The 22,413-nt window shown below is 40.3% G+C and overlaps 2 protein-coding genes across 4 annotated transcripts in view; one reads left to right on the top strand and one right to left on the bottom strand.

Moving 5' to 3' along the window:
* Positions 1–22,413, top strand: part of LOC131078261 (indole-3-acetaldehyde oxidase) — a 143,478-nt gene that overhangs the window by 71,670 nt on the left and 49,395 nt on the right. For all 3 annotated transcript variants that reach the window (XM_059209217.1, XM_059209218.1, XM_059209219.1), the window contains exons 3-4: positions 14,601–14,696; positions 14,776–14,874. In XM_059209217.1, coding sequence (XP_059065200.1) covers positions 14,601–14,696; positions 14,776–14,874 — 195 coding nt within the window. The remainder of the gene's footprint in view (positions 1–14,600; positions 14,697–14,775; positions 14,875–22,413) is intronic.
* The window catches only part of LOC131857118 (probable folate-biopterin transporter 6), a 137,477-nt gene that overhangs the window by 66,110 nt on the left and 48,954 nt on the right, over positions 1–22,413 (bottom strand). The window lies entirely within an intron of this gene.

Raw genomic sequence — 22,413 nt, forward strand, 5'->3', positions numbered from 1 at the left:
CACATCTCATGATTTTTGAGTAAAAGGAAGAAATAAGAAGATTACACGTATTATGAGGCATGTGCACTTTTAATTTTATAATATTACTTTATAAAGCACAATTAATATAATATGTGTAATAAATAATAATAAAGTGTACCTACCCTCATAAGGCGATCTTCTAGAAGGAATGAAATGATCTCATGATTTTTGAGTAAAAGGGAGAAATTAGAAGATTACACGTATTGTGCGGCATGTGCACTTAAATTTTATAATATTACTTTATAAAGTGCAATTAATATAATATGTGTAATAAATAATAATAAAGTGTACCTACACTCATAAGGTGATCTTCTAGAAGGAATGAAATGATTGGGTAGGATTGAAATAAAAGGAGGAGTAATTCATTGTTGATCATCAGTTGTTTGCATCATCTCTTGTATGTTGATTTGTGGAGCCGGAAGGTTGTCTGTAGAAGTGTCATTTGGGAACAAAAACTCCCGGGTGATTGGCATAACTGAGGAAGTGAAAGACCTTCCAGGGGGTTGCATTGAGGGTGGGAGACATATCAGTCTTCCAATTTGAACTTATTCGAAATTTGTTACTGCCATGGTATGACTCCATAATATTTTCAGAGTTGGCGATTTGGTTCTCATAGCTAATTAAAATCATTCAAGGAAAAGGTGCCGATTTGGTTAGAAGGGTCATTGGGAAGATATAGTTAGCTGGTCCATCATTACCACGTCTGAAGACTATCGAACTGCTGTGCCCTTTGCCTTCGATTATGTTCATTTCTCCCCAAGGAGGCTTCAAACTATATACTTGAGATAGGCGATTTGAATTGGAAGGAAAGGTGAACCTTTTGGGAGCAATTTGGAGATGATTTGAAGAGAGATCGACCACCAATTAGAATACATCAGAAAATTTGGGTCAGACTGTTCATAACTTTGATTTTGCCCAAATACACCACAAGAAGTATCAAAAATCATATTGGAGTTTAGCGATTTGGCAGAAGGAGAAGGGCGCTTCAGTCAATACTAAATTGGAGGAGAATCGGCTGTCTAATCATTGTGACCTCAGTCTGTTTACCACAGCAGCAGGGGCGGCACATAAGCAAGTTCGATTTGGCACATTCGAGGGGTTTTGTGTGTGGATATTGCTTCCTTCTTCACATCGAATTGTCCAGGTTCTTTTATCATCAATTCATTTACTTGGTCATATAATAAAGGTCCTTGGCTGTCATGTGTATTCAGATTAGCTGAAAGTTATAGGTTGATGAACAAGATTCTCAAGTTATTGTTGGTACATTGTAACAAATCATTTGGTCTGCATTGTAAAAGTCACTTTAACTCAATAGAGGAGCTAGTGGTTTGCATAGAGTTTACTTTACATTGTATGAATTTTCTGAGGACACCTACCAAGTGTTTGTCAAAATGTCTTTAAGCTGAAAGTGTTATCTATGAGTCGTTTGGTATAGAATCCTTCAAATTTGTTGTTAGTGCATCTTAGATCACCCTCCTATCATAACAAGACTCTTATAATTGTTCATTAAAAGCTGTCAACTCTTGTTCCAAATCTGAGACAAACTTATCAGCAGCATATATATATAAACCAAAATTAGAGACCATTAGCAAAAATATGCTTGTTTTCAGTCATCTATTAGATGGGGGATATTTTTAAAACACTCTTAAATATCACATATGAATGCCTGCAATCTGGTTCTTCAAATCTGATTTAAAACACACTGAATTCTTATTCCAATTCGCCCAATAATGACTGCCGTGTGAAGCCAACTGATTAGCAATCCTCAGTTGAATGTTGCACAACCTCAGAAAGATGCTGCAGTGAAGAAGCTACGCTCTTCAATGCCCAATAGTTCTGAAATTTGCAGAAACCCTTGGTCTCTTCAAACCCTCAATGCTCTCCAGCAAACAAGTTTTTAGAAAATAATCACATAATGAGTTCAATTTCTCTTGCAAAGCCTTATATCTCCTCATGAAGTTCGATTTCCTCTAAAAATCATTTTTAAATAACCTTTAAAATGTTATTACATTTAAACTTAGTAAATCATTTTAATTTCTCATTAATAGTGGACTCCATAATTAATTGTAATAATGGCCCCCTTTCGATGATGACTCGACCCTCAACTTTATAAATTTCTCATTAATTTTGGACTCCATAATTAATTGTAATAATGGCCCCCTTTTGATGATGACTCGACCCTCAACTTTAAGTTAAATTATAACTTTATAATAAGCCATTTAATGATTTGATATTAATTTGGCCACTAAAATATTAATAACGTCCAAAATACTTATTATTTAGCCATACCGTCTAAAATGGGAGTCAACACTACTAATCACCATATGACCAGATGCTCTTGCTAAAAATAGAAAGGGTCCTTGATCAACCTCTGACTTACTATAAATAGTAAGTATAGCAAATGAAGCCAAATGAACATCAAAATAGAACATACTGAATACTGGAGAAAATGAGAATTGTTGATGTGTTTTTATGCACATGTGAACACAAAATAAAATACTAAGGTATCTTATCCTCTCTTGAACAAAGTTTCTCAAATGTTGAAGATTCGCTTAAGGATCACTTGTGACAACTCCAAGGGTCTTGTATGTCAGGTCATGATGTGTGGATAAGCACAGTTGGTTGATGTGATAATGCTGGAAATCACAAGGGGACTTCCGTTGAATTGTCGAATGCTTTAGTCACTGGAACTTGATCATCTGATGTTGCAATCTTGTGATGCTTCTCATCCTAAACTAGCTTGAATTGAAAAAAATAACAGAAGATAAAGGGTTGACAGAATCTATTCTAAGGCCTAGAATGTAAGAAGATGGATGAATGATTAGATGGAATCATACTGGGCAAGGTCTTGCCATCAACTTGAACAATTTGACACAAGCTCAGTGCAATCTTCTAAGGATATTTTAAAGATGTTCAAATCATTATCATCGAACATTGATCACCATTCAAATCAATGCATAAGCAATTTACGTATAACGATTGAAGTCAAGCTCATTCAATGCCAGTTGACCACACAAGGCACACTTACAATCAGCAAGAGGCTAGTGGTATGGACTAATGGATTCCATGCAAATGCATTCAACAAATTCTTCCATTCAATCTAATTATTAATCATCTAACGTGAAGATCCAACAAGAAACCATGCACATTGTAAAGAAACAACACACTTACCATAACTTCAATGAAAATGGAGTTCATTTACAACTTAGGCAACAATTTATGCCTTCTCCTATCCTATTCTTCTCATGCTACTAACTATTAACTATTCTATTGACTGTTGACTATTAACTATTAACTATTCTATTGACTATTGACTATTAACTATTAACCTTTACGAATGAAGAGTTTGAGCTTTATATAGAAAGCTCATTTACAATGAACGACCAGGATTGAATCTCAATCAATGGCCAAGATTTTTCCAATGAATCCCTAATTAAGGTTTGTTACAACAAACTCTTCTTAACCAATGAGAAAACTACAATATTTGAACACATGTCGTCCTTAGAATATTCAGCCAATACATATTGAGGGTAGGTACATAGGAGTTTGTGCATTCATGGATAGGTCTGGCTTATTGAATCTAGACGCGTTAGGTGGAACCTTTCTGATTGGTGGAGTAGTGACTGGGATGCCACCTCAATCTTGCACTTGTGCTTTGTCAAGGAATGTTGAGCAATATCGCTTGATACTCAACATTATTCAGTTGCTCAGTGTGATGATTGATGAGAAGCGGACTTTGATTAACTCTTTTGAAATTATCTGCTTCTTTGATCATGTTTGATATATGCTTGGTGATGACCTTGATTGACCTTCTCTTGCTCATGATATACTTTGAGTGAATGGTGCATTTGGTTGAATGTAGCTCTTCAATGTACTAAATTTGATTCTTGGATTCCCAAAGGGAATTCAAGATTGTAAGACCCTTATTTTCTACCATGTGAGTCATCTTTCCTTTATGCTCTAGTGCCTTGAGGTAGTTGAGTGATTTCTTCCTTGCATCCTTTGATCTCTTCGTGTCATCATGATATGGTGAGAGTCTTTGAATATCTTGAGATCTTCTCCTCCTTTGTGATTCTCTTCATTTCTTTCCTCATTTTCTGCAAAATAAACAAATAAGCATCAAACACACATGATTTATAACCTTTTCATACTCCTATTTTGACTTGATCTCTCATTCCAATTTCATGTGATTTTTCACTCAATTTAATCAAAAGTGCATGCTATAGGTGCAATTCATTCAAATTAGGAAGCACTGTACATATCTTTAAGGAAGTCTTAATCATGGGCAAGGTACATGGAAATTTTTCTTCAAATCAAGAGAAAAGGACATGGTTTGGTGTATACTTATCATTCAGCCTCTAACACTTGCCTTCAGTTTACTCAAACCTTAAGTGTTTTAGTCACTTGAATGCTGAATTAGCCTTTAAAGAGAACTATTGACGTGTATTTTGTACACTATCAAACACAGAATAAAATACCCAAGGGTACCTTATCCTCTCTTGAGTAAAGCCTCTGAATGCTGAAGATATCGCGAAAAGGATCAATCAGGGTGACTTCAAGGTTCTTCGCTGTAGGATCTCTACATGTGGATAAGCACTAGTGGTCATTGTGAATGTTGTTTCTTCAAGGGGTCTTACACACTTTGAAAGCTGGTCTGTGTTTCTCTCACTCGACTGCAGGAACAGGATTTTTCCTAATACTAACAAATGCTCAAAAAAGATCAAAAGATAGGGGTTTCAAGGGATGAATTCTAATCTAATCCAAATAATGACTCAATGTAGGCTAGACTTGGTAAGATTCTACCAATTTCAGTATTGCCAAGGGATTACAACTTTATTGGAATTGATGCGATCTTCTAAGGTGATTAGTGGTTTTCAAATCATCAAGGATTATGGATACTATCATGAAGATACATATCAATATTTCAATAATGATTGAATGTTCAAGAAATCTCAATATCTCTAGTTGACCACACAAGGCATCCTTAGAATCAGTAAGAAGCTAGTGGTATGGATATGAATCTCACCAAAGATCAAGCACAACACTTAGTCCTTCAAACTTAAATACTACTTCGACTGAGAATGATTCAAGAAGATAAACAACCATGAAGATAGCTACAAGTATTGCAATAAAACACCATAACTTCAATATTTTATTGATCTCAAAGCCAAATGGACAACAATTGTTCAAAATTCTTTCTTCACTACTCAATCTTGCTACACAAATAACTTTCTCTCTAAGCTCTCTAATCTCGAATATCTTCTTCTAATTTTCTAATCTGATCTCATCTAATCACAAAATGAAAATGAGTGAGGGTATATATAGCATCCTCAATTACAATGAACGGCCCAGATCGAAAGAAGATCAATGGCTGAGATTTTAACACCTAAACCCTAATTAGGGTTTATTACAAAAAGTTCCCCTTTTAGATGAACATTGTTAAATGCATAGCCAAATATTTAATTGGCACAAAAGTCGAGGAAACATAGACCAATGATAATTAAGATGCCACATCATCCTATAACAACCTTTCTTCTAGAACCTTGTTCCCTTTCCTATGCTCTTTCTTAGCATATCCAACGAATCTGGACACAATTCCTTCAATCTCAGCAATAGGAATCTCAAGAAGATTCTTCATTCGTTCCTCCAAGTGAATAACCTGATCGAAGCCAATGAGAAGAGCTGCTTCCCATCCAGGTTCGAGTTCTTTGATCTTCTCAATCAGGAGCATGGTAGTGAACATCAAGTCTCGTTGCTCATCCGTGATGACATTTTCCTCTTTGCAAAAGATGACCTTGATTCTATCCTCTAACTCTTGGATGTCCACATCTGTCTCAATCTCGATTCGTCAGCCAAGGATGGTACACAACACTTCAAACACTTTATCCTGAATTGGATGGATGACACCTTCAACTTGACTGCATTTGGTGCTGATGTCTTCAAAAAGGACCTCTTTCATCTGGAGCAGAGCTGACCACTGTAGTAGGTTATGAGTTCCTCCATCGATTATCTTTTCTTGTGCCAGGATCCGTCTTGGTGTCTGTCTTATTACTTGCAAGACAAGAATGATAACATCTCTAGTGTGAGCAAAAGCAGCTACAGTTATCAACAGATTATGAATAATCTCAAGGACCTGGATAGCTCGATGAATTGTCTTCATCATCCTTGTTGCAAATTCAATGGCTACCGTGTGGGATTTATCAATCCAAGAGCTCATGAGCTGAACCAAGCTTTTGACCCTTTCTGCTTCGCCAACTGATTCAAGGGGAAGTGCTTGCACAGGAGATACTGCTGGATCCTGACATCTCAAGGGCTGATTGAGATGACTAAAGTAGCCTCTCCAAGCACCGACCTCTCTCTCAAGCCTCTTATTCTTTTCCACTTCTTCCTTGAGTTTGTCCTTAAGTGCTTCAAATGAATCGGTTGCCTCATCCATTGCCTGTTCAGAAGTGAATGGACCAAGCTCAAATGTTTCTACGTCATACTCATCTGCAAGAATTTCACCTTCATACTTGTCCACTACTGGTGTAGCTATTTGCAATTTCCTTGATCCTGCTTCATCTCTTATCACTTTAGACATCTTGGTGGCCTTCCTCTTTTCCGTTACTTCTTGAGAATTTCCTATAAGGCTCTCCAAATCAATTGCATTTTCTTCTTCTTCAATCACAATCACCCTGGTCAGTCTCTCTTTCAACCAATCCGGGATGGTGGATCTTGTCTCTCTAACTTGTATTTCTTTAAGCAGGGGTTCATCTTCTCGGAGAGGAGATGTCGCTTCATCATCATTTCTTTGATCTTCCTGTAGCTCATCAATTTGGGGAGATTGACTTGATGAATGTTGAGGTGTCTGTCCCTTCTCCAGCTTATCATTCTGTACCATGGATTCCATAGATTCATCAACCTCAGGTACCATCTTCTCTTGACCTTCAGCTTGACTTGCCTTCTTTCCATGTCAAGAAGATGTGCCTGATGGGCGATCTTGATTGGCCTCCTGCTTCCTCTTGGAAGATTCCCTTTTCTCAGGTCTTTCTTTCCTCTTTGCGCCTCTAGGATGAGAAGTGTCTTCACTCACGCTTGCTCCTCCTTCTAGTCTTTCCTCCAAAGTAAAAGTCATTGGTACGTTCTGCTCTCTCAACTTCTGATGTTGTACATTCACCCATCTGCGAGTACATGATAAAACCGGAGCCATCAGAGCTCTCAAGTCCAACATCTCAGGCTTGTTCCAATCTATCTTCACTCTTTTATCTTCTTTGTCATAGGATGACTAGAGGTGTCTGCCATTGTCCTGGGCCTGATCGGCTACTCTGTAAACCTTGCATTTTCTGATGAAATCTAAAGGCATTCTGGAATGCATCTTCTTTTTAACTTCTAAATCACTTGAGAGATTCATCCAAAAGTCTTCCACCTGAAACTCATGTCCGTACTTCCTAGCAACTGTCTCCTCCATATAACCATAAGGATCAAAATTCTCCCGCGGGGCAAAGAAGGTGAATGAATACAAGGCTAATTCCTTCTTTGCATCCTCCGAAGCTTGAGTATTTGGACATACCTCAACTGAATTCCCCAATATGATAGGTACGGGAACTCCATTTCCATGCTTGTGTCTGGATACCTTTGCACAAGCTGCCAACTATCTGGTTACCTCAAGTAACACTATTCTGTCTGTCGGATATCTCGGCAACATGTAGGGAGGTGAAGGACACCCATGAACTCTGATGTATGTAAACTTTCGAAACTGGATGAACCATGCACCATACCTCTTCACAAGCTCTTGTGTATCCAGAGATAGTCGATTGTGAATCCCGCCTTGCAATATCCTAGTGATGTTCATCGTGAAGGTATCATTGACTAACTTGTAGTCACTTCTAGGTGGATGATGCAGATGAACATAAGAGTCACAAACTCTCACTTCTCTAGGTCCTCTTCTAATCACTCCTCTGTGAGGTAGCCCTGCATACTCGAAACTCCTGATCAAGGCATATATGACATATGAGCTCATGTGGAACGACTTGGTAGGCCTTAGTCTTCTCAACTGCACGTCCAGGCTATTGCTAATAATTATGGCCCAATGAAGTGTTCCTTTTCCTTGGACTATCACTTGAATGAAGAAGAACATCCACTTTTCGAAGTAGAAGCTTGAGGAGCCCCTGTAACTCAGTTGAGCAAAGTTATCAAGTCTCTGTACTCCTCCTGGAAGTCGATCCTAGGTGGTGTGTTGGGAATCTTGTTCAGGCGAGGACGACTTTTGAGCAGCCAATTCTTGTTGATGAGGTTGAGACAGGTGTTAGGATCATCTTCATACATTGACTTGGCTCCTTCTAAGCTTTTGTAAATCATATCTTTGTGCTCTGGAAGATGAAGAGCCTCACTTATAGCCTCCTCTGAAAGGTAAGCTAAGGTGTTCCCTTCCTTGGATACGATCGATCTTGATTGTGAATCATAATGGTGGGCGCACTCAATCATTAGCTCATGACACTGGACTGCTGAAGGGAAACCTGCCGCCTTGATGATGCCACTTTCAATTATCCTCTTCGCAACAGGTGATGGCTTGCCAATGTAGAGGACCTCTCGAAACTTCTTCACATTGAAGTTTCCCAAGTTGGTATCTCCGATATTGCTCCATTCGGACACGATCCTGGTCTCCAATTCGTCGTTCTTCTGATCTTCTTTGATGAGAGCTAGACGACTAGTGGATGCTCCTGCCTTTGGAGTCGCCATCTTGACACCTACACAACATTTCACAATTAGTAATATATCTTGAAGTGTAGAAATCTAGACTTAAAAGGAAGATTAAGACTTTAATTAGGAAACTTCATGATAAATCTTGAGTTATCATTTCCTAATTAACTATGCAATATTTAGATTTTTCAAAACAAATGTTCAAAATTCAAATCTTCAACAATGGTGTTAAGATGATTTCGCCATACCTCCTCTTGAGTATTAAATTCTAAGAAATGATGCAAAAATAGATGAATTTCGCTAGGCAAAGTGTAGATCAAAGCCTTCTCTTGAATGAATTGCGCCTCCTCTAGCTTGGAAAAGAATAAACTCCACCTCCTTCTAGTCTTCAATACTTGAAAGAAATTCGCTCCAAGCAAACCAGATTTCGCACCTCCAATCAGCTCTCCAATTTTGCACTTAAGGTAATGATTGAATGATTTGAAATGTGAAAAAAAAACTCCTCCAATATATAGAGCGCTCACCCCTTTGCTCCCTCTAGGCCGACTTGGCAAAAAGGAGGTTAAAAATAAATAAAATTCCAAAAAAGGGCGGCCGACTTGGCAAAATAAATCAAAATAGTGCCTTGAGCGCTTCATATTTAACTTTAATTTAATAAAAATTAATTTTAAATGCCTTCAAAAAAAGTTCGATTTTCTAAGGCTTAAAATCAATTTATTAAATGGCAAAATGCCTTTAATTTAATGCTAATTTAATTTTAATTTTCCAAATGCCTCAAGATTAGCAATTTTGGCGATCTAATGCAAATTGGAGAATGTTAATTTTTAAAACAAGGTTCGATTAAACTCCATGATGATTTCGCCCTGGACCCTCTCTGAGGGTTAGGAGCGATTTTTCAATTTTAGCCTTGAATACCTTGCATCTTGACTTGAAAATCTCCTGGAGGGTAAATTGATATCTAGTTAATGTGTTGCACTTCAAATTTGACATTTTGCATGAGGAAAAATAGGTGGAAGTGTAAATTTCGCTCTGGGCCCTCAGCAAGGGTCAGGAGCGATTTTTCATTTTCTAGCTAAAATCCACCTCAACTTGATTGTTGACCCTTCAACGTCACTCCCAAAATCCATTTCCTTGCACTATAGAGTTAACTCATCAACAATTTTGGAGGAAAAAATGTCCTTAAAGGCAATCTCGCCCTGGACCCTCAGCAAGGGTCAGGAGCGATTTTCTATTTTTTGCTCAAGATTAGCATTTTTCAATGTCCAAAACCTCTTCAAGACATTTCAACTAGGCCTTCTCATTGACTTGCAAACTTAGCTTTATCAAATTTTGGAGAAAAGGTGTGATTTTGAGGTTTTTCGCCCTGGACCCTCTCTGAGGGTCAGGAGCGACTTTTGCAAACTGGGCTTGATTCTCTATCATTTTTCATTGAAACTTCATTCGTCATTAAGCAACATCCCTCCTTTATCCACTCCATCCAAATTTGCTTCGTTGTTGTAAGGAAAAATGAGGATTTCCAACATTTTCGCCCTGGGCCCTCTCTGAGGGTCAAGAGCGATTTTTCACTTTCTGACCAAAATCATCAAGTTTCAAAAGCAAAACATCACTGACCATGCATTTGGAGGTCTCTTCGCCTTATCCTAACCTTGCCTTAGCACCATTTTGAAGAAAACATGCAGTTTTTGTGATTTTCGCCCTGGACCCTCAGCAAGGGTTAGGAGCAACTTTTTCATTTTAGGCATATTCTTTCATCTTTTGGATTCCAAATCGCCTCTAAGGCACAAAACATCATCTCCTCTTCCTATCCACACAAGATTTTGTCTCAATTCCTCAAACAAAGGAGAGAATCCTGGAAAATCGCTATGGACCCTCTCTGAGGGTCAGGAGCAATTTTTTGATTTTGGGTTGATTTCCTCTTTTGTTGATCATCCAAATTATATTCAACAGGTAGAACATGCTTTCCCTCATCCCTTCCAATCATAAAAATCACTTTGATCTTGCAAGAATAATGCACATTTGAAAATCTCGCTCTGGACCCTCTCTGAGGGTCAAGAGCGATTTTTGCTACTTGGACCAAAATGCTTCACTTTTCGTCTCAAAATTTCTTTGCTAAAGAAGATTTCATCTTGTTTCACGCTATGAATATGAATTTATGTCCAAGAAAGGTCAAAAAAAGTGCACACAAAGAAAATCGCTCTAGACCCTCTCTGAGGGTCAGGAGCGATTTTACCTTTCCTGGGCAAAACTCCTTCAATTCATCATATTCAATCAAGTCTAGATACTTTACCATGCTCACTTCATCCACCCCCATGCCTTTGACATCTCAAATCGATCAAATAAGGCTAGAAATGACCTCTATAAGATTTTTCGCCTTGGGCCCTCTCTGAGGGTCAGAAGCGATTTTCCTGTTTTCAACAAGGTCCTTCATCATTTCAAGTCAAAACTTCTTCAGGTGGGTGAAGAAAGTCATTCATTTCCCCTTCATACTCAAAACTTGGTCCTTTTCCATTGCAAAATGAAGGAAATCAAAATCTCGCCCTGGGCCCTCTCTGAGGGTCAGGAGCGATTTTTCCCTCTTAGGCCAAAAATCATCACTTTTCCTACCTTCAAAACTTCAATCGCCCTTAGTGACACTCAATCATCCTTCCGGGAGACCCTGCACAAAACAAATTGGAAAAGTCAGTGACAAATATGACTTAAACAATATTTTCGCCCTGGACCCTCAGCAAGGGTCAGGAGCGATTTTACCCTCTTAGGCCAAACTGCTTCACGTTTAAGTCTTAAACCACTTCACAAGGCAAAGTCAGGTCATTTTCAAGGCTAGGAACCAGTTAGCAAGTCCATCAAAAAATAAGAAATTGCACTTAGGATAAAATTCGCCCTGGGCCCTCTCTGAGGGTCAGGAGCGATTTCTCTGTTTCAGGCATCATCTCACTACAAAAAAAAAAGGGTCAAAACTTACCCAAGCAAGAACACACAATTTCTCCTTCAAAAATGCTAACACTTAGCCAAAATTGGATTTTACCCAAAAACCTTTATTAGACCTAACCTGAGACCTATTTGACTCCCCTGAAAGGCTTACCTTATTTCAATCATTTCAATCCTTCGGGAGGACAATTAACAATTCTCCAAAATTTGACTGGACTCAGCTTGAATGACATCCAAAAGAAACCCTAAGGTTTAGCCCTAGCCCAGGCAGACAACTCACTCACTCAAAACCCTAAAAAGAGAGAGAAGAACAAGTAGAGAGAAAGCAAAAAACAAAGCGAAAAGAGGGGGTCCCCATTCTAATGGGGCGATGTGTGAAATGGTCACAACAAGACCCTAGGAGTAATCTTGCTTCATGTTGGGAGCAAGGTACAGGGTTTAAACAAGAAATTCGCTCAATGTCCTTGACAAGTTACACTCCAAATTTCGCTCTATACATGACCTTAGCAAAAATTCGCTCTAGACCCTCCAGAAGGTACACAACCTTGGTGAAGAAATCGACTCTTGTCCCTTCTGAAGGTATATGATCTCAAAATTCGCTCTACGACCTTTGGAAGGTACTTGATCTCAAAATTTTCTCTAGAACCTTTGGAAGGTACATGATCTCAATTTTTGCTCTAAAACCTTGGTGAGGTACATGTTATCACAAAAGCTTGCACCCTTGCGAAGCTATCAACTCAGCAACCTTGTGAAACATGGAAACAACCCCGAAGTGTGGGACCTTGCACAAGGGGGTTGAATCTTCGGAGAAGGCCGACTTCCTTCTCAATCCAGGTGCAGGTGTTGAACCAACTCAACACTTCAAAACTAACTCCTAGACTTATCCTAACAATTTTGTAGAGCTAAAGGGAAGAGAAAATGCTTGAAATAAAAGGAGGTGATGCACCAAGATAAGAGATTGTTCCTCTCCCCACCCGAAATGGCACAAGCAATCAACTGAAATACCCAAGAGATGCACAAACTTCAGTTGCATAAGTGACTCAGACGCATGTATGGAGGTTGGAATTTTGCTAAGTGTCAAGAGGGGAGAAGGATTCCCACAAGTCACACTCAGAAAACCAGTCAACATAGCATATATAGAGAGAAGAGTCACAACATACACCTGTGATGAAGATAAGAAAGCATATACAACATACATAAGTTGAAAGAAGGCAAGAATGGTGATCTTCAATTAATCATAAGGCCAAAAGCCAATCTTATAGTTGCAGAAATGCAAAAGATTACAAGTCTTCAAGAGAAGAGAAAAGCATCAAAAAGCTCAAGGTAGCAGGGAGAGAACCCTTTACAATGAGGCTTAAAAGCCATTAAATAGAAAATGGTCACAAGGGTGATCATGACTCTTGCATGTCAGTCAGGAAGTGCAGGGAAGTGCAAGCACTTGGCTTGTACATGCAATCAACCTAGCCATACCCACAAAGGGAAACCTTGAGAAGGTGGATTGATTGACCTTCCAAAGTCAGAGTATGCAGTCATGACACAAGTCACCAAGCATGGCCCCGTACCTCCCTTGATGGAAATCCTGCCAAAAACACTTAATACACCCTTGTGGCTCCACAAAAGAAAGTGTACAAGTCCCCAAAACTGTTGGAGCATTAAAAGCCTTGAGTGTCGATCACGCCATTCGGAAGTGTCGCCAATCAGAAGGAAACCAAGATTTGCATGAGCGGAAAGGAGAGCATGACAAATTTGACAATCTGTGGCTCGGTCCTTTCCAAATTTCTGAAATTCTAGGAGAGAATGCATTCCGATTGAGGACCTTAACAGGTGAGGATGTTCCCTTGCCTGTAAACGGTCAATTCCTTAAGCATTACTTCCAGCCTTAGGTTTCTTTTGAAACCTTTCCTGTGTAGATATTAGAGTAGTCTTTCCGCTTCCCTGTTTTAGTTTAGTTTGTTTCCTGTTTCAGTTTGAGTTCGCTTTTTGAAGGTTCGATCTTCTGTCATTTTTGAAAGGGAGTTTGTGTTCTTTGTGCGACATTGGTATACAAAGTCAGAGTTTGTCAACCTTTTGCTTCTAGGATCTTAGCTTGGGTAGGACACTTAATTGTCGGAGCGCCCCATAGAGAGGTCGGATCGATTTAGATAGCCTTTCATCGCAGAATCCTGTTTCTTGTCAAAACCCATCCCCGGCATCGTGATTACTGCACAATACATTTTAATAATCGCATATAATTAGTTGTTCGTCAAAGGGACACTACATCAATGATAAAATCCGGAGCTTTGCTTCAGCGACCACTGTTTTGCTCAATCTTGCGTGGGCTTCATGACAGTCCAAGAACTCCTCCATTCAACCAAGTTTCAATATAGTCTAGTCTCGTGATTAAATTAGATATTTCAAAGGCCTTTAATAGATAAAAATGGACCTTTTCAACTCAGGCTCTAGGGGTTGTTGGATTTAGCAATCAAGTTATTAGTTGGATCAAAAAATGCACAACTCATACCTTCCCAATTTCAGTAAATGGGCACACGGGTAAATGGTTCAATCCATTTAAAGGGGTACACAAGGTAGTTTCTCCTAGTCCCTATCTATTTATTTTAATGGGAGAAAATCTCCTTTACTTCTTAAAAGATTCACAAGAGCATGGAAAAATTCATGGACTTTGTATAGTGTTAGGTGGATTTAGACACAGATGCTACCAATTTGTTGATGACCCTATTATTTTCTGAACTTAAATGATAAAATAAAAAGAACACATATTGCACTGACATATTTCACAAATAAAGATCATATACTTCAACGTGTCAATAGCTTTGTTTAAATTGAAGCTCTCATCACAGTTTTTACAAAAACGGATTGAAGATGTTAGTACTAGTAGTATGTGTATTGCCACTTCATGCATTACTTTGAGAAATAGATTGAAAATCTTCAAATAAATGTGGAACACAAACCCTGAGGTTTTTTCTCATTCACAGGCTAAAAGCCAATCAGTGGATCTTTCTGCACAAACTTACTGGGTTCCTGATTCAAGTGCATCACAATATCTCAATTATGGCGCTGGAGCAAGTGAGGTGAGAATGTAAACTAACTTCCTGATTTTTATTGTTATTGTAATATTACAGAAATATTCATGTCAAACTTGTTTGGCAGGTTGAGATTGATCTCCTTTCAGGAGCAACTACAATCCTTCAGACAGATATCATCTATGACTGTGGAAGAAGCTTGAATCCTGCTGTGGACCTTGGACAGGTTGGGTAAATGAATGTTGAATTACTCTGATTCAAGTAGTGTTAAACTGTCTCCTTTGTCTGAAATTTGAATAAGCTCAATGTCTGTCTCATGTTTTAAATAATGCGTTCCTGCAATGAACAAATTTGGAGTAGTTTGTGCAGAATTCTGATCATGTGTTAATGACTACTAATTTGCATAGCGCAAAAGTTGTCACTGAAAAATCTCTTGCTTTAAGGATTCTCTAAACAACTTGAAAATTATCTTCCCCTATCTAATGTCAGATTTCAACCATAAAAAACGTAAAGGGTAGCATGTCGTGCCCCCAACTGGGCATCCCAATGCAAATGAATATAAAATCAGGAAAGTCTGAATATTATCGAGTGCACATAGTTCGCTCCTCAACAACAGTGATTGGTTAAGGGAAAACAACTTGTTAAGGACTGACTAGACACAATGATTCATTAAGACAGTGAATAGTTATTAGGGAAAGACAGCGATTAAGATTCAGAAAGAGACGCCATCTTTCAAGAAAAGGTTCCACCCAAAATAACATGACTTCTCAACAATAAGAGAAGGGTATATGATGAGAGGATGGGATGGTAGAAGGGAAGCATCAGGAATAATTGAAATCACCAAGGAGTCATTTCCAGCAGACCAAGTCCTCAAACAATAATCAGACTGAAACAACACCAAGTTAGACTAGTAGGCTAATTGCATCATCCGTCATCATTCAATAATACATCTAGTGGATCATCGACTAAGAACCAATCACAGCAATCAGCGAACAAGGAACAATAATGAGAATAAAAAACTTGTAAACAGCAGACACATGTTGTCGGGAATAATCATTATGTTATGTTGTTGTCGGTAATTATGGGTTATGGCAGTCAGTTAGTCTTCCTGAAGGGCAGTTGGACGCGACAGTTGGTCGCACCCCTTCGGGTATTATATATTGCGTACCTTTCCTTCAAAGTGGGATCATGATAGTCGTATCTAGGTGTGATGTTATAAGCACTTGATGTACACAGACTGTTGAATTAATATAGAGCCTGGTTCTTTAATATATTTCCATTATGTTCTATGCATTTACTTTCTGCATTTAATCGTTTACCCGTATGTGGCAAACATTTGGCGCCATTGCCTAGACATACTCGGGAAAGGAAGGAGCGGATGGCGTACGGACACGATGGGCCTACCCGTCGGTGAGATTAACTCAGAGGCCGACGACGTGCAAACAAAGCTCTACGACGGAGAAGACACTGCAACGAGGGAATTCTCAATCCTTCTTCAGGTGGCCATCGAGACCTACATCCAAAGAGAGGCCACAGAGGCTGATGTCCCAACAAGTGTCATGTGGACCACACTAGAAGTTAGCCCTGCAGTGAATTAGTTGATGAACCACCTCCCTTGGTTGCTTGCACAAGCATCACTGGCACAACGAACTCGCCTGGAGGAGATTGCCCGTGAGGAGCGACGGCAACAGGTCCTCCAACAGTACGATGAAAACAGTCATCGTTAGGAAGCGGAGCGTGATGGCAAGAGGCCAAGGGGAAATTGAACCCTAAACCTCCAGGAGGAATAAAGAACTTTCTATATTATAATAATGGTGTCATACTATTGACACAAATTGTATCCGATGGGATGAATCAATAAAGAAGTGTTATATTTTTATGTGTTGTTGCTATTTATGAAGATGTACGGGAATTAATGCCCAACTTATTAAATAAGGACAAAAATAAGAAGGCACAAAGTGAGGAGTGGGAGGCCGCACAAAGGGCCTTGATTTTGGAACAACAAGTAGAATGTAGACAGAGGCCGAGGCAACTTGCCGAAGGGCTGCCCGAAGTGAACCAAGGAGGTGTCACAGGGGGTGCAGAAGCCGAAGGAGATTTCTATGCATCGCCAGAACACCGTAGGGTGAGAAGCCACGAAGAGTTTTTGTAGGAAACTAGGCTACGAAGATATCTGGTCGAAGAGACTCGGGATCAGTTCAAGAACTTATCCCTTATGCCGCACACAGAGGACCACCGAAGGGAGCGAATAGAGCACGAGGGTGAGAATGGAGGAGAGGGCAACCATATGACCGTAGGTGCGGAGGAGGCACAGGCACACGACAGACAGGACCCCCTCTTGGGACCCATCACACCAAGCACGCGGGTACAAAACACCATACCCCCATCCACTCAAACAGGAAACACCACCACCAGCACGGGAGGGAGTGGCGCGGGTGCACGATAGACACGGCTACCACTGGGGACATGACCCTCATTAATGGCCAATAGGCAGAAGCTGCCGAAATTGACCGGCAATGGGAAGGAGGATCCTGTAAGGCACTGTAGAACCTACGAAACCATATGGGCGGCCAATGTTGTCACGAACCAGCACGAATGGACGACGCAATTCCCAGTGACATTACGGGGAGTTGCCATCGACTGGTACTCGGATATTGATAAAACTGCAGTGGCCACATGCGACACGCTGCGGAAAGCCTTCGAGAAGGAGTTCTGCCTACTCTGGGATGATAATGAAATAGTGGCAGAGATATACAATACGAAACAAGGACAAAAGGAATCAGTTCGTGCCTACGGAAGGCACCTAAAGGAGCTAATTGGGAAAATGGAGAGTCAGTCGGCCGACGGACTCAAGAAGAGGTGGTTCGTAGAAGGCCTAAAACCCAGTTTGAAGAAGAAAATGAAGATAGTCCCTCCTTTGTCATACGATGATGCATACAATAGGGCTATGGACTTAGAAAGTGAATACAAAACGTCCAAGAAAAAGGGGAAGTCCTCCAAGGAAAATGACTCTTCCTCTTATGAGAGCGGTAACGAGGAGTCGAAAAAGAAAGTGACGGCCCTGTAGAGGGACATGGAGCATATGATGAGGGAATTTAAAGCAATGAAAGACTCTACTAGCTGGACTGAAGGAGACGTGTGGTGCACGGACTGCAAGGAGGAAGGACATGCGAAGGGTACATGCCTGAAGAAGGCCTTTTGCGAAATTTGCCAAGTAATGGGACACTCCATCAAGGAGTGCCCATACAAGATGAAGACCCGAAATATGCAAGTGTTGTTCACTGAGTAGGCAACAACATCCGCACCAGCAGGTACGACCCAGCAAACCAACACAACGACATCATCTCGAGGTTACCGGGACAACAGACGCAGCGGCAGAAGGAATAATAACAATAACAATAACCAAAGCCGTGTCCAGTATGACGCCAAGGGCCGACCAATGATCCAATGTAGGGCTTGCCATCAGTGGGGCCACTTCGCTCGGGATTGCACGAACGAAGCCACCCCTCAGCACCTCTGTCGATGGTGTGGGCTAGGCGACCATATGAGGATGCAAATTGCCCGAAGCCAGGAGTAAACCTTTTGAACATCAAACCCACGAAGGCAGAAGTGTTGGCAATCACAAGGGCACAGGCCAAAAAGGCTACATACCCAGATCCTCGCACGGAGATCAAGAGAGTGCTGGAAGCAAGAGTCGAGATCACAAAGGACATGGCAGCACAAGGACAAAACAACCATGAGGCCAAAAGCCCATCACGGACGAGGGGAGAAGAGAGAATCCTACGACAAATATTGCAAATAGAGGTACCCGTAAAGATTCAAGACCTCCTTGAAATCATGCCGTAGTTGAAAATGGCCATCTTAAACTCCGTACCCACACAAGCCAAAACGAGGGAGGTCGTAAGCCCCACGGTCGACCCTATGTTGTAAGTAGTCAACAACGGACGCCAACCGACAGTGGTAGAAATGGGCATCCTGGGGACTACCTTGATGGACACCATTATGGATGGAGGGTCAAGAGTAAATGTGCTCCCAGAAGAGACGTGGAAAAAACTGGGAAAGCCTACATTGTGGCCTCCCACGTTCAACCTACTAGGGGCAGATCAACACGAGATTAAGCCCCTTAGTACTCTCATGGGCCAATAGGTGATGATTGGCACGCAGCCATTTGTGCTATATTTTGTAGTGATTCCACTAAAGCAGAAAGGGCACGACGCCATTCTCGGACGTGGGTGGCTCATTGCAGCAAAGGCAAATCATAACTAGAAGCGGAATACGCTTTCCTTGGAAAACATGGGGAGGAAGTACGTGATCGATCTCCGTATGCAGATGGTGAGCAAGGAGTTAGCATCCTCCTCCGACTCGGAATTTGAGGGAGACCAGTTGGGTGAGGATGGAGACGGACGCCACATGGAGCCCAGTGACGAAGGGGTGTTAGAACTGGAAGCATGCTTGGGGGATGACAGAGACTCCTTGAATGGCCTCTTCCACTGGCAAATGGGAGATTATGAATTGTTTACACCCTCATGCAATGTATTGAGTATCGAGGAAGAACCAGATATATTTCCTCCAAAATATGGAGAGTACAAGGATGGGGAGGCCTCTGTGAATGACACTCCCGCACACCAATTCCCGAAGGGAGAACCTATTAAATATCAGGAAGCCAATTTGAAGGAGACAAATCTTGGGGGGACGAGTGACCCCAAGATCATCCTTGTCGAAGATGACTGGAATCCAGTGCTGAAGGCCGTAGCCTTCAAAATTTTCCTCGAATACAAGGATGTTTTTGCATGGATGTACAAGGACCTGAAGGGCGTGCCCCCAGAGCTATGTGTACACCGCATAACATTGGTACCGGGAGCCCAACTGGTAAGGAAGCGGCATTACCGTATGAACAAAAATTATGCTGCACGGGTGAATGACGAAATTGAGCAGATGTTAGAAGCGGGCATAATCTTCAAAATGCAGACAAGCGAATGGGTGTCTCCCATTGTGATTTCCCTCAAGAAAGAGGCCAATCAGATCCGGATGTGTGTAGACTTCCGGTGTCTGAACGCTGTCACTATTAAAGACCCGTTTCCCATACCCTTCACCGACAGCATCCTCAAGGAAGTGGCTATACATGAAATCTATTCCTTCATGGATGGGATCTCAGGGTACAACCAGCTATCCATCACCGAGGAGGATAAGTTGAAAATGACCTTCGTGGTGGAGGATGGTGTGTATGCATACAACCTTCTGATGCTTTATGGAAATCTTTATCTTGATAATTAATTATCTTCCCATCACACCCAAGAGAATGCAAGTCTATTAAAATACCATATGATTAGGATTGCAAGGGTTTTCAATCTCTTTACTTTTATACAACTTACGAGACTTAAGATTGCCTAGCTGTTCTTGGTTATTCCACTCAATATGAAGGACCACATAATGTCTGGCATTTAGCATCAATACCTATTCTCTTACCCATGTGGTTGGTTTGGTAAAATATTAGCAAAGAAAGGTCATTTATACTAGGTCCTTGGAATAAAAAGCTATAATAGTTGCATAAATGAAGATAATTAATACAAACTCAAAAATTTAGTGTCACTGACAAACTAATCTTCTACGAACTTTCCAAAATTACCCCTATTATCTCTCTTTCAAGTAGTAAATCCAGGGATTGCTACCGCAATGGAGAGACTAAAAGTTAAAACTGCAATTCTAAAATTTCTTAGTAGTGATACCTGTTGACGTGTTTTTTATGACTACATCGAACACAAAATAAAGTTGCCTAATGGTCACTTCACTCTCTCTTGATCAAAGTGTGATTGCATGCTATGATTGCAAGAAGTTCAAACAATTGACTCCAAGGTTTCTTTATGCTATAGACGTGACTTAGTTGGCTGATGTGATTGTTGGTAATCCAAGGGGCCTTATGTTTGCATCATTCTTTCACTTCTTTGTTGTGGCTGGAACTTCATCATCGGATATGGCAATTATACAATGTTGTTGCTTTGAACGGGATAAAATGAACTGAAAATAAAGGGGAAAAAGGTTTAGAAGGATCTAAATCTACTCCCTAAGGGCAGTGATATCAACAGTTAATGCTTTGGTGGACACATTCCAAATAAACCAAGCTCTGCTTCGCCAAGTTTAACTACAACTCCGCAAGAACTGGTGCAATCTTCTGAGGATGATGAAGGATTTTCATATTGAGAAGGTGCATTTTAATACCCAACACAATGCAAACCAAACGACTATTCACAATCAAACTTAGCACAAATTTGGTGGTTCAGACTAACTTTACACTACAACTTACAATCAACAAGATGCAAAAAGTATGAACCATGGAAATTCATCAAACACCATTACATTCTCCATTGCAATCAAAACACTTTATCTAACAACTGAGAAAATAAAATTCTACTCTAAGTGAGGAAGGTGAAACCATGCAAGTTTTGAAAAAATAACTTAAGTGGACACCATCAGAGAACAATGTTTCACTGTTATTTTCTCAAAAACTTATCACAACAATTTCATACAAAGTCTCCCTCCTTTACAAATGAGGGGGGTCACCCCTTTATATAGGCTTATGGCCTTGGCTACATGCAAACCCTAATTAGGGTTTTCCCTAAAAGATTCCCCACACATGATGCAACAAGGTGGGAATCAACAATTAATAACTCATTATGCCCATTTACAATTAATTCCAACCCATTACAATTGGTAACCAGAATGCATTAAATGTGTCACTCACTAAATTTGCCCAAAATACATTGGATATTCCTCTATGCAAAATTGCCCCATCATGTCATAAATGCACCATCACCTCCACATGCGACAGCTGCATGCAAAAGGAATCTGCCATATTGCCTTAAATGTGATGGCTGCGTGCAAAAGATGCTCCATTAATTCATCATGCGTTGACCTGGCTGTCACTTGGCGAGAAACCCTTACAGAGAGAAAACTTCAAGAGGGAGAATCTTTGACTCTGGAAGTATTTTTTTTGAAGTTTTTCAACTTTCCTTGCCTTGGAGGAGATTTTCAACAATTTTCCACCATCTCCTTTTTTTAGGAATTTTCCTAAAATTAAGGACCCGAATCCAGGAGAGAGAGTAGTCTCTCACAAGTCCAAATCTGCAAAAATTTCCGGATTCCGACGAGATCTGGTGTCTAAAAATAGATTTTTCAAAATTTCTACTGAGTGGGTTTCTGCATTTCCATTCTTCTTTGACCCTCAAAAGTTTCCTTTGCCTTGGAAATTTCCATCTTGGACTTTCAAACTTAGGCATGGAACGTGGGATTCAGCTTGGTGTAAGGAATTTCATTATTTCCATGCCTTAGAAAATTCTCAACTTCCTGGCTAGGCCTGGAATTTTGACTTTGATAGAGGAAATTCATCCTTTCCATGCCCTTCCTTGATACCTTGACTTGGGCACCTGCCTTTGGACTTGGGCAATGATTCTGCATTGGTAAGGAATTTTGTGATTTTGAAGCTTTCCATGACCATCAAGTTTTGGCGTCCTAGTACCTTCCTTAGGCACAAATCTCACTTGGTGATAGAATTTTGAACCTTCTTGGATTTTCCATGCCTGGGCCAATTTGGCGCCCTCCTGAGGAGTAGGGTGCAATTCTTCTCAAGGCGTGGAATTCACTCTGCCATGGAATTTCTTCATTCCTTTGATTTTCTTTGACTTAGCCGTTTCATCATCTTTTCATTGGCCAAGGCTTTTTTTTTTTTAATTGGAGGAGGTGGAATTTTCTCAAGTGTTCATTTTCCATG

The sequence above is a fragment of the Cryptomeria japonica genome, chromosome 7 (genome assembly GCF_030272615.1).
Source record: "Cryptomeria japonica chromosome 7, Sugi_1.0, whole genome shotgun sequence".
NCBI classification, from domain to species: domain Eukaryota; kingdom Viridiplantae; phylum Streptophyta; class Pinopsida; order Cupressales; family Cupressaceae; genus Cryptomeria; species Cryptomeria japonica.